Raw genomic sequence first — 15,689 nt, 5'->3', positions numbered from 1 at the left:
GTGGAGATTGTTGGAGTTTGTGGCCAAGTGGACTATCCTCCAAAATGCCTTTCGGCTAAAGAAAGAAAGAAAACATCTTTCCTTGTTTCAAGGAGGAAAAAAAGGGAAAAGCAAGGAGGAAAAAAGGGAAAAGTAAAAGGAAAAAGTTTTGGTGTCTTAAACACCCGTGAGGGCTCATTTCGGTTTAAAAAGGAGAGTAGTAGAGAGCAAGAGAAAAATGAGAGAGTAGAGAGCTCATTTGCCTTTGCAGAAAAAAAAGGAGAAGAAAGAGTTCTTTTTTGCAGAGAGCAAGGGCAAGGGTGAGAGAAATCAAGAGAGCTAGAGTGAAAGATCTCTTGTGAAAGAACTCTTGGGGTAGAGTGAGGCTCTTGGGAAAAAACTGTGAGTGGGTGTACAAGGGATATGAGATTGGGTTATGTCGATTTCACTCATGTGTAACTTGTACTGTTTTTCTCATAGTGAAGAGCAATATCTCTCCGAGGACGTAGGCAGGTTTTTGCCGAACCTCGTAAATTTCTCGGTGTCTTTATTTCTTGTATTTTAAACTATTCAACTGTGGGTTTGTATGTTGGTGAAAATAATCAGCCAAGGCACAACACAACCTGCTACAAATGAGGATATAATTCAATGAGACCAGACCACACTTCAAATTTCAGTATACGGTCAGTCTATTGCAGGTCCAAGTTTTCGGTTCTTAGTTTCCGGTTCAACTCTATGGCCTACCAACTGTTTGGTACTGGTTCTTGGTTTGGGACCTAACCAAGCCAAACTGGAATGAACTTTAAATCAGTAGACAGGCCCTTTCCGCACCCAAGCACCCCACATCTTTTTTAATTCTGAATTCATTCCTCAATGGCTATAACTATAGTTTCAAACATGCGAACCAATTGGCTAATTTTGAGAAATGTAGGTCCGAGAACCCGCCCAACCTTCACAAAACACTCACTCTTTCACTCTCATAGACCTCATTCTTTAGCATATTGTCCATCAAATGACCTGGAACTTGGTCTTAAAAGTATGCAATCACAAGAACCCTGTAGTAGTACAAGCCAAGAACTGTTTTCATCAGCTTCTTTATCAGATTCTCTTTTGGTGGAAAATATTTTATTAGGTCTGAAGCAAGGTAACCTCACCTCTTTGCGCAGCTTTCTGTTTCGGTTAAACCCGTCTCTTATTGTTGTTGTTCTTTCTTGCTGCCGCGAAAATTTGCAACTGGGCCTGAAGTTTATTGATTTGATTCTGTTAAATAGTCCTGATTTTAAGCATTCATCACTGTCTTTGAGTGCAACGATTCACATGTTGGTGCGTGGTCGAACAGCGTCGGATGCACAAGCTCTGATTCTTAGAATGGTTAGAAAGAGTGGCATTTCGCGTGTTGAAGTAGCAGACTCTTTGGTTTCAACTTATAGCAGTTGCGGCTCAAGTTCTTTGGTATTTGATCTGTTTGTTAGAACTTATGTGCAGGCTAAGAAGTTGAGAGAAGGATTTGAGGCGTTTCAGGTGTTTAGAAGCGAGGGAGTTTGTGTTTCGATAAATGCTTGCAATAGTCTTCTTGGTGGGCTTGTGAAGGTCGGGTGGATTGATTTGGCATGGGTCATATATGGGGAAGTTGTTAGCAGTGGGATTTAGTTAAATGTTTATACACTAAATATAATGGTCAATGCCTTATGCAAAGCTCGCAAAATTGATAGCGTTAAATTCTTCTTATCAGATATGGAAGAGAAGGGGGTGTTTTCAGATATTGTGACATATAATACTCTAATCAATGCATATTGTCGTAAAGGGCTTCTCGAAGAAGCTTTTCAGTTAAAAAACTCTTATGTCTTCTAAGGGGTTGAAACCTGAGCTTTTCACGTACAATGCTATCATAAATGGCTTATGTAAAGTAGGAAATTATGCGAGAGCAAAGGAACTTTTGTATGAAATGTTGCAAGGTGGTTGAATCCTGATACTACTACGTATAATCCAATGCTTGTTGAGAGCTGTAGAAAAGATGATATTTTAGAGGCTGAGAAAATCTTCCATGAAATGTCACATAGGTGTTGTTCCTGATATAGTTAGTTTCAGTTCACTCATTGGGTTTTTTTCGAGGAATAAAAATATTGATCGTGCATTAGTGTATTTTCGAGATATGAAAAGGGCAGGCTTGGTTCCAGATAATGTGATCTACACTATCCTTATAGATGGATATTGTAGAAAGGGAATGGTGTTAGAGGTTTTGAAGTTGCATGATGAAATGCTTGAGCAAGGTTGTGCTATTGATGTGGTAACGTTCAATAAAATTTTAAATGGACTGTGTTGGGAGAGGATGCTTTCTGATACAGATGAGTTTTTTCAATGAAATGGTGGAAAGGGGTGTCATTCCTGGTTTTTATACTTTCACAACACTCATTTATGGTTATTGCAAGCATGGGAATTTGACTAAATCTCTTAATCTGTTTGATGCAATGACAAAAAGAAATATTAAGCCTGATATAGTCACATACAACACATTGTTTGATGGCTTCTGCAAACTAGGTGGAATGGATAAAGCTAAGGAGTTATGGGGTGACATGGTTTCAAGAAGGATACTACCCAATCACATTTCATATGGCATTCTAATCAATGGATTTTGTAGCATGGGGAACGTGCACGAGGCGTTGAGTTTATGGGACCAGATGATTGAAGAAGGTATCAAACCCACTCTAGTTACTTGTAACGCTGTCATTAAAGGTTATTGCCGCTCTGGTGACACAACAAAGGCGGATGAGTTTTTATAGTCAAAATGATTTCAAGAGGAATTGTCCCTGACAGTATTGCTTACAACACTTTGATTAATGGTTATTTAAAAGAAGTGAATCTGGACAAAGCTTTTTCCTCAGTTAAGGAGATGGAAAAGCAAGGGATATTGTCGGATCAGTTTACATACAATATAATTCTAAATGGGTTCTGTTGGCAAGGTAGAATGCACAAAGCTGAGCTAGTATTGCGGAAGATGATTGAGAAAGGTGTAAAACCTGATAGATCCACTTATATGTCAATGATAAATGGACATGTGACCAAGGACAATTTGAAGGAGGCATTTCGGTTCCATGATGAAATGCTTCAAAGGGGATTTGTGCCAGATGATGAATTATAGTTTACTCTTAGCAGCTGAAGGTGGGATTTTCTCTTAATTCTCATTGCACTCTTCATTTTAATTAGCTACTACTAAAAGTTGTGATCTAATGATCTTATGTTTATATATAATGATCTATTCGTGGGTTTCATTTACTTCTTAGGTTGTCTTTGGTGCAAGTAATTCTCACTACACATGCACCATGTGCAGCAATGCATTGACAAACTCCTACTCCATGTCCATAGTGTGATTTTCAATCTTTAACTGGCAGTACATCTTTTGCCATCTCCATCCATCTCGTGCCTGAGGACTGCCCCTTCCATGTCTTCCTTGATGGATTCTTGTTCATATATCCATTGTTTGAATTACTGTTGAATATGTGGTTTTGATATACTGTGGAATACAGGGATAGGGAAGTGTCCTGATGCAGATGATCTTGCTCTTGAGTGGACAGATGAGGTTCATATCTTTACGGTTTAATTTATCCATAGCTACTTAACTTTCTGGTGTCTACGTGTATGCAAACTTTTAGTTCTGAATAGCAGTCAAGAATCCTAGTTCAAAGTGCGAACTATCCACCAATTCCAGTTGAACAGCCAGAAGACGCGAAACCATTTGCTCCTATGGTGGTTACCGTAAGTTTTTGCTCTGAACTTTATCATATGACTGGATGTGCATCTAGATGTAGCATCACTTGATCTTGTTCTTTACTTTTCAATTTTCCAAAGGCAATGAACAATTGTAAAAATGCTGCTTTGTGAAACTTTTGCTTTTGTTAAAACACGTGCTAATTCCTTCGTAAAGAGTAACTCTAATTTTTATCGTCACAGTGCTCTAAATCTTTGTTCAAATTAACTTGGGGTGTCTTTAGGCTAGTTGATTGCGATGAATTCTATGATCCTCCAAGCAAAGTTTTGTATTTTGTAGGGAACAATTGATTATGATGGTCTGGGCCAGTTAGGTGGCGGGACAATGCAGAAGATAAGGATGAAGAATCCGAAGATCCTTAAGATTACAGAGGTTTAGCAAATGGGAGCTCTAATCGTTGCCTGTTTTTCGTGATAGCGTTTGAAAGCATGTAGGCAATTTAGTTTGAGCTTGTGAAATTTTCTCGGTTATATACAAACTACTGTAGATTAAATTAGCTTAAATGGAAGGAGGCCAATTGAGCGGTTTTGGGGGTAATACGATTTGTAGGAATTCTTAGTGAATCAGCTTAAATGTTCGTTGTTAATTTTAGCCAAATTTCTTAATTCCGTCAATCGTACTAAAAGATGCCCTGCATTTTTAACTAGTTTTGGGGGTATATAATTTTTCACTGTGCCCTGCATTTCTAGTCTAGTTTGCCCTGTTCACTTGTGTCTAGTTTGCCCTGTTCACTTGTAGCTCGAGTTTCTTTCGACACATGTTTCACTTCTTTTGTGTTTAAAAACATTGTCATTTTTAACAAGCGATATCGAGGGAAGGGAATTGAACGCACAACCTTGGATGCAATGCTTAATCCAGCTACAAGTATGGCAAAAACAATAAATTAGACTTTGAATAATGGCTGCATTTTTCACCGCGCATAGAATTAGGATCTGGATTCTGGACGGTCACAAAAGCATAATATATAGATATCGAACTTTGCTCATACACAAATTATATATCCAAAGCTTTTCCATACTAATCGAGAGACGATTTGTGCATGAATTAATCCTTGTACATGCCAAAGCTAAAAACTGAAAACCAGAAAGCAAATGCCATTAAATTCAAGTAGTCTATTTGTGCTTATTGGGTACACTAAACGTTCCTTTGCACATCAACATTGCTACTAGCTATATTAACTCTCTGAATTTTCATCTGCAATCAAAACAATTTCTATAGATGTTGTCGTTGTCCTCGATGCAGCTGATGCGGTACTTGAACTGCCGCCAGTAACCACCTCTGGCACTTGTTGTGGGTATAAGAAAAGCTTTGGAGGCATTTGAAGGCTCTCAAGTTCTCCTTCAAGCATCTCTACAACTTTATTCATAGAAGGACGGTCGCTAGGCTTCATTTGTATGCACCACGACGCCACAACGATCATCTTCTTAATGATTTTCTTTTCCTCCTCTGTAGCGTCTCCGATTGTAAGGTCATTTCCTCCACTCAGCTGGTCGAAAACCCATGTTGGAAAGTATATTTGGCTCGAGTGTTCTATATTTGCGTTTAAGTTCTTTCTTTTTCCAGCCATTTCCATCAGTAGCATCCCAAAACTATAGACATCAGCTTTGTACGAAACACCTCCAATGTTTTTGTAGAATAACTCTGGAGCCATGTATCCGATGGTTCCTCTCGCTGCAGTCAAAGACACAATGCTATTATCCAATGGGCATAGCCTTGCTAACCCAAAATCTGAAACCTTCGGAAGAAAGTTCTCATCGAGAAGAATGTTGTGAGGCTTGATGTCGAAGTGCAAAATTTGCATGTCACATCCTCGATGCAAATATTCAATACCACGAGCCACTCCAAGTGAGATTTCAAACATTTTCTCGCAACTTAAGGAGATAACTCCTTGTTGAGAAAATATGTGCTTATCAAGAGACCCATTAGGCATAAAGTCATATACAAGAGCACGCTTTGAACCCTCCACACAAAAACCAACAAGTTGCACCACGTTAACATGGTGAATCCTTCCGATGGTAGCAACTTCATTGATAAAATCCTGCCCGTTGGCTTTCGACTTGCCCAACATCTTGATGGCTACAAGACGGCCACTGCGAAGCTTTGCCTTGTACACAGAACCAAAGCCACCTTCCCCTAACTTGTCCTTAAAACCTCTGGCCATCTTTTTTATGTCCGAGTAAGAGTACCTTACTGGCATGAGCTGATTATTCTGCAGAAAGTCTTCTATATTTTCATACATGGACAAGTGCCTCCTTTTGCATTTGTATATTATTAATGCAATTAAACAGGGAAAGCCAAATAAAAATTTGACTACTTGGAATAGTCCTGCACGTTTCAAAAACATAGTAATATCATCAAACTTGTTCCTTTAGTGGGACAATATTTTCATTTAACTAAGGAATTGTTTGGTAACCCTTTCGTTCTAGTTTTTAATCTAAAAAGAAAGAAAAGAAATAAGTGATCAGAAATTGTAGAAAGAAGATAGGGGGACGGGGTGGGGGATGATGAAGAAATGAAGAATTTATGAAACAAAAAATAAAAGGAAAACTCTTTGAGACTGTTCCAAAGACAATAACAATTCCAGCTTTTAATAATTTTCGTTTTTTAGAAAAAGAGCAAAAAATGAATGGATTAATGGGTAAGAGAAATGACACCTAAACCTAAAATGAAACTAAAATAAAAAATTGGAAATAATTTATATTATTTTTGCTTTCTCCTTCATTTCCTCCCACCGCCCCTCTCCTCCCACCTTTCTTCATCATTCTTTTCTCACATATAATTTCTCTTTAGACTTTATCTATTACATGTTCTCTATCCACCCCAATCCTCCCTTTCCTTTTCACATCTTTCTCATTTTCTTCCATTTCTCCTGCAACCTTTTAACTGAAACATAATAATAAGACTGGAAATTAAAAATGAAGTGATTATCAAACATTCATTTTTGAATGACGAGTATCTGAAGCTAGAAAGAGTTGCATGATAGCTGAGTACAAGTAGTTCACACTACCTAGGAATGAGCTCACAACAATCAGACGCCAGCTGTAAGTGGACACGTTCCGCAGCTTGTCCTCAGGTATAAACCAAGAGTCGATGTACCGATACATCTGGTCCAAAACCCTATCTGCAGCAAAGCGACGAATATCGATCATAGTTTCCAAATGTAATTTAAGTTTAATAAACATCAAGGTGACCACAAATAAAGAAACTAACTAAACATGTATTATATAGAAGCTGCGTTAGAGAGTAAACCACTTGCCTATATGCCTTAAGATCTTGTCGTACCAATGTTCTGCATTGCAAAAGAAGAAGAATCATCATTAAGGATCATATATATTATTTTTCCTCTAAAGGATCATATATTATTTACTATTAAGAGAAAAAAAGGGTGAAAATTAATATCATGGGAGAATGCTAGCTACTTTTCTGTTTGTACTTTCACTTATTACCTTCTACTTTTTTATAAGATCTTACAATATTACTTGATATTCCAAACTGCCTATTTTCTAAATGTTACTAGAAAAAATAACAATATATGAATTCAATAAAAGGTGAACCGTGTACTTTAGTTAAACAAAAAATCATGACATCGTTAATCGAACAGTGAAATGATTTCTAAATTATGATTAATGGGGTATTTTGCAGTATAAGTCACTGTTCTAAAAATCTCCGTCTAGCGCCGCCTAGGCCCCACCTCGATCAATGCCTATGCGTTTGAAAATTAAGAAAGGGCCCACAGACCTACTAAAGCACCCACCTAGACCGCCTAGGCACCCGCCCAACACACGCCTAGGCATCGACTCACTTAGGCAAAAAATAGATAACTTTCATTTTGCATTTTATTTTATTTCAATAAATTGTAAGAGACTTGTCGAATACTTAAATGAGCACACATTATATGCTTGTTCCCCATGTTTTCATTATGTTCCAATACTTCATAATATATGTGTCATTCTATTTTGTAGTTTATGATGAAATTATATATATTTTAAGTATAAATATACACTTATTTACATGAAATATAAAGGAATTAGTTAAATCCGCCTAGTCCGCCTAGGCGCTAGGCCCCAGCTCGCCGCCCGACTAGCGCCTAACGTTTTTTAGAACTCTGGTATTAGTTTATAGTGGTACACAAAATAAACGGTTTTGATTATCAAGTAATATGTAAAATCTCAAAAATAAAGCAAAAAGGTCAAAAGAGAAAGTACAAAAAGAAAGGTAGCTATCCTTGATAAATTTAGCCTCGAATACGTACTTAATAGAAATAAAAGTTTCTCTCCCATTCATCTGGTCAATATTTATATGACATAATTTATTCTAGAGTTGTAAAACCTAAATCTCCATAGACAGACAGACTCCCAGTAATTGAAGACTAATTATTTGCTGAATTAATTTGGTTACTCTAGCCTTGTGAATAAGAGAAATAATAGACACTACCTTCATATTTTCTGGTTTCGTTGCGAAGGCACTCAATTTTGCTCACGTTGTTGAGCACACACAAAGACTCTGAGCAGTTTGAGGTGCTACAAGCCTGGTCAAACCATGAAAGCTCGAAGCCATGCGCTATTTCACTATATATGCCTTCACAGGACGTCAAGTGTTCATGCATGTCTTCTACGGATAACGAAGGTGAGACCATAAGCATCTGCGTTATTTCACAGGACTCCCCCAAATCCAATGAACTTATGAAGCCATTCCAGCCAAGGATGGAATAAGAAAACATTCTTAAACCATTGGACAAAGAAGAATTGGAAGAGTAGGTGCCGTCCTTGACGCATGGAGCTGTTTCTACATGGCCAGGACAATGCATCGGTTTTGGACAGTTCATAAAAATTATAGGCCGTGTCGTGTAACTAGAACTTGTGTCCGGGCTATTTGAACTCCACGTCAGTCCGAATCGATAAGCGCTGTAAGGATCCCCATAACTAAAGTTGGATGGGGTTAAAGAGTAATGCGGGATGGAGTAGTAGTTATCTTTCTTTTGAACAGCAGCATCCACAACACGGATTGTAAAGTTATTGTAATTGATCGCCTTGGCGTAAAACTTTCGGTTATACAAGTACAGGACTGTAACATTTTCCTCACAAGTTAGCTCATACGTTCGGTTGCCGCAGTGTTGAGGGTCTCCTTTTAACCGAAATGGAGAGCGTATGTGAATATTGCCACAAGAAAGAGTACAATCAGAATTATTTTCAGGTATCGATGTTTGGGAACAAATAAAGGGAAGAAGAAAGAGTAGAAGAAGGGCTCCATATGGAACTAGTAAGAGACTTCCTCTACACATGGTAAAAGAGAATATAGATGTATCAAAATTATGGAAGAGGGCAAAAAAGCTTAATGGGAGCAAGGGTTTTTGGCTTATGGCAAGAAGGGGGCGAATTCAGATATAAATTGGCCGCTTAGAGCCCATTATTTATGACAAACCAAACAAAGACAAACCCACGAGACAAGTAAAACTAGGGTAATACTGACAAGCTGGCGACTTATGTGGTCCAATAAAATTATTCCACCTGTCAAGTGAAACTCAATCAAACACTTGCTTATTCTTGTAGCCAATCACCCTGTCGTCTTCATCAACACTTCTTTATCCAGCAACCCCCGCACTCCGTTACTCGACCTACTCTCACTCCCGACCACTCCCAATCCCTCTTTTCTCCGGCGACGTCAGTTTCAATCCCTCGCCGGCGTCCAGATCTGAGCTCGGTAAAATTGGGTTATGGAAATCCGCGAAATTGGAGGTTGTGGAAGGAAGACAAGCGGTTTGGAACTTTGAAGTTCAAAAGAATTGCAGACTTTGATGAGAGAGAGATGCTGGGAAGGGAAGGCGGTGAAAAGGTGGGGTATCGGTCGACGACGACTGAGGAGGAAATCTGGAGGTTGGTTATGGGTTATGATATGAGTTTAGGATGGTGTTTGGTTATGGACTTAAAAGGTGTTTGGTTACTAGAATAGTGGTGTTTTAAAATTACAGATATCTTTACATTATTGGACCATGTCAGTGGTCAGTACACTTACTGTCCTGATAGGTCAGGTCACAAGTATTGTGTACTCACTCTTTTAAGTGGCCCAATAAGTATTATACCCGGTGGGTACACTTGTGGCCCAATTAGTACACTCGTGACCCTGATAGGCACGGAGATGTTCGCCGGAGAAGGAGAACAATTGGGCTGGGCAAGGAAAGAAGATGGAGAAGAAGCGACGTGTTTGGTCTCAGGCACAAAATATGTTTGGTTACAGAGATAGAAAAATACAAGAAGAGAGTTACAATGCTAGGTGTTTTAAATTTATTGGGCCATGAAAATGGTCAGTAAATTAGATAATTCCTGGGAAGTATCCAATTATTATCATTTTCTTTTGTTCAAAGGCCAGAAATGTACATACACTTTAATAAACAATTTTTTTCAACATAACAACCATAGTTATTGCAAAAACTTCGAATGCAAAACACAAGTCTCATCAATACTAATTCCAACAACAACAACAACCAAGACTAAACCAAAGAGAACAAATTTGCACAGCCAAACTATGTTGACAACTCCAAATTCTAGAAAGGTAATGCTAGGAAGACTAAATTTATAGAATAAATTTTGTAAATTCAATGATATGGAAGTTGATAATTAGATTATTACTAAAGTGTTGATTAACGTGCTTATTTTTTTTATTAATAAAACATTATTTAGTTTGCAAATTTAATCTATAAATTTAATCTACCTAGCATTACTCAATGTAGAATGACCAATATTGAAGCCACACGACCACAGAACCCACCTCATCTAACTCAGAATAACATGTATAATAATGGGTTGATCTGGCCCATCTGGGGAAGAAACAGTTTCCTCCAGCATTCCAGTTTCTCGTTATAGCGAGTAACAGTTAAATAAAAGCGACTCAAATTTTTTATTTGATAACGATGGTCAATAACCCATAAGCAAATCACGACCAAGTCCTTCAAATTAAAGTTAAAAACAAAATTGGTGGAAGATTTAAAAAATTTAGAAAAACGTTTTTGGGGTAGGAAATGGAACGAAGGGGTGAATATAAAAAGAGATTATTATTTACCCAAAACATAGGGGACTTCTGCAATCCCATTATCTTATATACAATCATATATATGAATTACCAAGATACCAAACTTCTACAATCAATATTCTCATTGGATAGAATGCTTCTGATCAATTTCTTGTGCTGGTTTCTCATGATAGCAGATGCTGGTATTGTAAGCAAAGTGTATGGTGACAGAGTAGTCCCTGAAAACTGCACAGAAGTAAGTTGCTGTGAACACCACGGTCCAGCCATCCGATTCCCATTTCGACTTAAAGGACAGCCATTCCAGAGCGGTTACCATGGCTTTGATCTATCATGCACCAACGGCAGGCAAACCGTGCTTGAGATGCCATCCTCATCTAACAAGCTCATCGTTGAAACGATTAACTACGCTTCTCAAGAAATCGGAGTATATTTCCAAAATGATTGCCCGCCTAAAGATATTTTCAATTTCAACTTATCTTCCTCAATCTTTCAATTTGTGCATGGACCGTCTAATGCTAATTATACTTTATTCAGTTGTCCGTCACCAAGAGACGGATATGGTCTTATCAAACTGTGCCCTTCCGGCCTTGACAATCCTGAAAACCAAACTAACTACTATGCTGTCAACGGCCGGTCTTCCATTGATGATATGAACCTAGTGTCTTGTACCAAGCTGCGTGACTACACATCAGTTCCATATATTTCATCAGTGAGAGCATCCCACCTTATGATGCTGCAGTGGTCCAAACCATCATGTGGACGTTGCGAAGAGATGGGCAAGCCTTGCAGACTGAAGAGAACTATTGGTCAATATAATTTCACAGATAATCAGACTGTAGAAACTGAATGCGTGAGCGAAGGTATCCTTTAAACTGAATGCAGAAACTGAAGAGAACTATTGGTCAATATAATTTCCCTCATTTTCACATTGACAAGGTTTTAATTAGCTAGTTTGTGCAGATAATTTATGCAACAAATTTGGACTCAAAGAATATATTCGAACTTTTTATATTAAATGAAAACAAAGATTTATGCAAGCAATTCTTCAAGTATTTTATTCTTTTGATAACAAAAGTACTAATTATTGACTTAATGGACCTGCTTTTACAGATAGTACCCGTGGAAGGACAAGCTTAGAGATATCTGGTAAGTTGTTCACATAAGCACTATTTTTACAAGATTGAATTTGAACTGCTAAGAGTTAGCTAGGTTAATTTTTGCACACTTGTGCGATCCATAATCATAAATATTCTTAGATGGAGAGCTAAATCTAAGACAGTTTGGATTATTGAACCTCATGCGAGTGTTATATTTTAGGGTGCTATTCGGAACTTGCTTCAACAGGCACCAATTTTCATCACTTGTTTTTCAAGTTTTGGATCCCATCCTTGAAAGGGTTCTTCTTTTAAGGTACAAGAAAACCTTACGAGTTCAAAACTCAGTGCCAGCATCCGGATAAAAGACATGTTAACTTCCGCACAAAAGAACCCTATATATGTATAAGTATTAATATAAATTCAATTCTGATTTCTGGGGGCTTTATCAATTGGAGGCAATTGTGATTTATTTTAATTTAATTTAGAAATGAGTTGGTTTTTAATGCAGAGTTTCGTCTGTATCCGCAGGTATTTTCACACTTTCTGTGGTTGTAACAGTCGTGGGGACTCTCATTTACTGTGTTTATAGCTCCAACAAAATAGAGAAAACAAATCAGTTGAGGATTGAAAGATTTTTGGACGATTACATAGCACACAAGCCAAGTAGATATTCCTACGCTGATATTAAAAGGATAACAAATCAATTCAATGAAAAGTTAGGTCAAGGAGCCTATGGAACAGTGTACAAAGGACAGCTTTCCTCCGACTTACTTGTGGCTGTGAAAATCCTCAACAATTCTAATGAAAAAGGAGAAGATCTTATCAATGAAGTCGGAACAATGGGTCGAGTCCACCATGTCAATGTGGTTCGCTTGGTTGGTTTTTGTGCTGATGGGTACACAACAGCTCTTGTGTATGAATATCTACCAAATGGTTCACTACAGAATATCTTATCATCAGCAGATAGTAAAAGCGTTTTCCTTGGTTGGGATAAGTTGCATGAGATTGCTTTAGGTATAGCCAAAGGAATTGAATATCTTCATCAAGGGTGTGACCTCCGAATCCTCCATTTCGATATCAAACCACACAACATTTTGCTAGACCAGAATTTCAGCCCAAAGGTTTCCGATTTTGGTCTCGCCAAGTTGTGCTCTAGAGATCAAAGCGCGGTATCCATGACTACCATCAGAGGGACCATTGGCTACATTGCGCCCGAAGTGTTCTCTAGGAACTTTGGAAACGTGTCCTACAAGTCAGATGTCTATAGCTTTGGAATGTTGCTGCTGGAAATGGTCGGGGGAAGAAAAAACTTTAAGTTCATGGAAGAGGACTCCACCAGCAGCCAAGTCTACTTCCCAGAATGGATTTATAACCTTTTAGAACAAGGGGACGACCTACGGATTCACATTGAGGACGGAGGAGATGCTGAAACTGCAAAGAAGCTAGCTATTGTGGGTCTATGGTGCGTCCAATGGCACCCCATAGATCGCCCTTCCATGAAAGTTGTTATTCAAATGTTAGAAGGAGAAGGTGACAATCTAACCGTACCTGCTAATCCTTTTCGGTCTACTTCGAATTGACTGAATACAACTATACATTGTATGAAATGAAAGCGTTCTAGAGTTGTACAACTACCACTCATAAAATTTGATATGAGAGGTCAAGTGCTGTCATATTAAGAAAGTTAAATATTAGGTTTATCTTATATCGTTGGATGTTTAATATTTTATGTAATATATAGGGTTTATCTATTTAAAGGAGTGTAGTTTTTATGTTATATATATATTCATTCTTCTTTTTAGTAAAACATCGAAGTTACGACCATTTTTTTCTTCTTTTCAGTTTTCTAATTTCTTTTCTTTATTGACCTTATATCAAAGTGTTTTATGAAAAAGCTTTTAGGCTTTCGAGAAACAATCTAAAGTAGGCTCGTAGTCTCGTCATTTTTTTCAGTCACTAAAATAAATATCAAACTTTGAAACTTCTTTTTTCTTAAATTTGCTAATAACTAAAATTACTTGTTACTCACTAGCATCTATGTATCGTTGTTATACTAAAAGTATCTATAATAGACCCTCTAAATAAGCTGCTAACTAAAATTTATGAACAAATTATAAAAGATTTATCTCCATTCACACTCCTTATATCTTGCTCTTATGATAACAAAACCGCTACGAATTCTAAATATGCGGAAGAGAAATGAGCTCCTAATGGCATGGCTGTAGTTATATTTATACAGAGCTTCTAAATTACTCTCTAGTAGTTTTTGTTCAAATTTCAGAAAACATGATTTAAGATGCTTTATCTTAAAATTCCATTACAAATTTCTCGTGCTGTTGTAGTTTCTCTAGGTGTGCAGAGAATCCTTTTTTTTTTTTTTTTACAATAAAGTCTAGCTCTTCATTGAACCATGCAATACAAGTTTGGATCAAAGATATCTAATTCCAAGATAAAATTATTTATTATGAGTTGTAATAATTTTTTTTTTTTTAAGTTTCAGACGTGAGATTGCATTTTTTAACAATCACATCCTGAGTATTACGGATAGTGAAGGACCACCAGAATATAATGAGCATAAGGCACTAGATTAACACTTACACTTAGCTTAGCTGTTAAGCTAAAGTATTGATGATGACTTTGATTAGATATTTATGGATACATATACATCCATTGTACCCTGCAGATAAAGTTAATGAGAATCATTATTTTAACAATCTTTCTCAATCTCTCTCTCTCTCTCTCTCTCTTTCTTAATTCTGTAAACTTCTACACTGAGCAAATAAATTTTGATTACTCAATTTAAAAACAAAAAATTATTACCTTCAACTTGACCCGAGTGACATTTTACAACTGTAAACTCTCAGTCAACTACAATTTATGCTTTCTAGCATCTCAATACGTAATGTGAGCTCAATGGCAATTTCGAAGAATTGTACAGCAAAACTTTTCTTTTGGTTATGGAGTTGAAATTCAAAGTTATCATGGGCTTATTTGATGAGAATAAACTTCATATAAGTTTCACTAATGTTGACCTCAATGGCAGTTTCGAAGAATTGTACAACAATTTTTTTCTTTTGGTTATGGAGTTGAAATTCAAAGTCATCATTGATAATTTGATGAGAATAAATTTCATGGAAGTCTCGTTGATGTTAGCCTCAACGGCAATTTCGAAGAAATGTATAGCAAATTTTATATTTTGGTTATGGAGTTGAAATCAAAGTCATCAATGATATTTGAAGAGAATAAATTTCATGGAAGTTTCACTAATTTTGGCCTCAACGGCAATTTCAAAGAATTTTATAGCAAAATTTTTCTTTTGGTTATGGAGTTGAAATTCAAAGTCTTCATTGATAATTTCAATGACAATAAATTTCATAAAAGTTTCACTAATGTTGACCTCAATGGCAATTTCGAAGAACTGTATAGCAAATTTTTTTTGTTTCGGTTGTGGAGTTGAAATTCAAAGTCATCATTGATCATTTGATGAGAATAAATTTCATGAAATGTTGATGATACACCTCAATCCGGAATGTTCATTTGGACTTCGAGTCGAGCTGTGCTGGTAACACTCGAAAGGTGACAAAGCCAAAAAGTGTGGTAATGTGGAAAATATGAATAAATTTAAACTTAAAAGTGACTAAATGCAAGAAAGCGCATGTGAGCGGGATTGAACCCAATTCACAAGTGATGTCAGAGCATAAGTAAAGTACAGTAAAAGTGAAATAAGAATTATACCATCAAAGGTACTCTCATATATATATCAACATTTGCCAAGAATCCTCAACAACATGAAAGTTCTGCCACTAAAACCTAGAGGGACA

The 15,689-nt window shown here is 37.0% G+C and overlaps 2 protein-coding genes and 1 pseudogene across 2 annotated transcripts; 2 read left to right on the top strand and 1 right to left on the bottom strand.

Annotated features, from left to right (window-relative positions):
• Positions 1-806: 806 nt before the first annotated feature.
• LOC137748985 (pentatricopeptide repeat-containing protein At5g01110-like) lies at positions 807-3,360 on the top strand (annotated as a pseudogene).
• Positions 3,361-4,691: 1,331 nt separating this feature from the next.
• LOC137747968 (LEAF RUST 10 DISEASE-RESISTANCE LOCUS RECEPTOR-LIKE PROTEIN KINASE-like 2.3) lies at positions 4,692-9,275 on the bottom strand. Its single transcript, XM_068488087.1, has 3 exons — positions 8,150-9,275; positions 6,753-6,866; positions 4,692-6,070 (listed from the first exon to the last, which is right to left on the bottom strand). The coding sequence occupies exons 1-3, from the start codon at positions 9,024-9,026 to the stop codon at positions 4,920-4,922; spliced, it is 2,142 nt and encodes a 713-aa protein (XP_068344188.1). The 5' UTR covers positions 9,027-9,275; the 3' UTR covers positions 4,692-4,919.
• A 1,447-nt stretch (positions 9,276-10,722) lies between these two features.
• Positions 10,723-14,190, top strand: LOC137748647 (rust resistance kinase Lr10-like). The gene is made up of 3 exons (XM_068488814.1): positions 10,723-11,631; positions 11,882-11,917; positions 12,397-14,190. The coding sequence occupies exons 1-3, from the start codon at positions 10,761-10,763 to the stop codon at positions 13,446-13,448; spliced, it is 1,959 nt and encodes a 652-aa protein (XP_068344915.1). The 5' UTR covers positions 10,723-10,760; the 3' UTR covers positions 13,449-14,190.
• The last annotated feature ends 1,499 nt before the right edge of the window (positions 14,191-15,689 follow it).

The sequence above is a fragment of the Pyrus communis genome, chromosome 10, assembly GCF_963583255.1.
Source record: "Pyrus communis chromosome 10, drPyrComm1.1, whole genome shotgun sequence".
NCBI classification, from domain to species: Eukaryota; Viridiplantae; Streptophyta; class Magnoliopsida; order Rosales; family Rosaceae; genus Pyrus; species Pyrus communis.
This window is presented reverse-complemented; position numbering and strand designations above follow the sequence as displayed.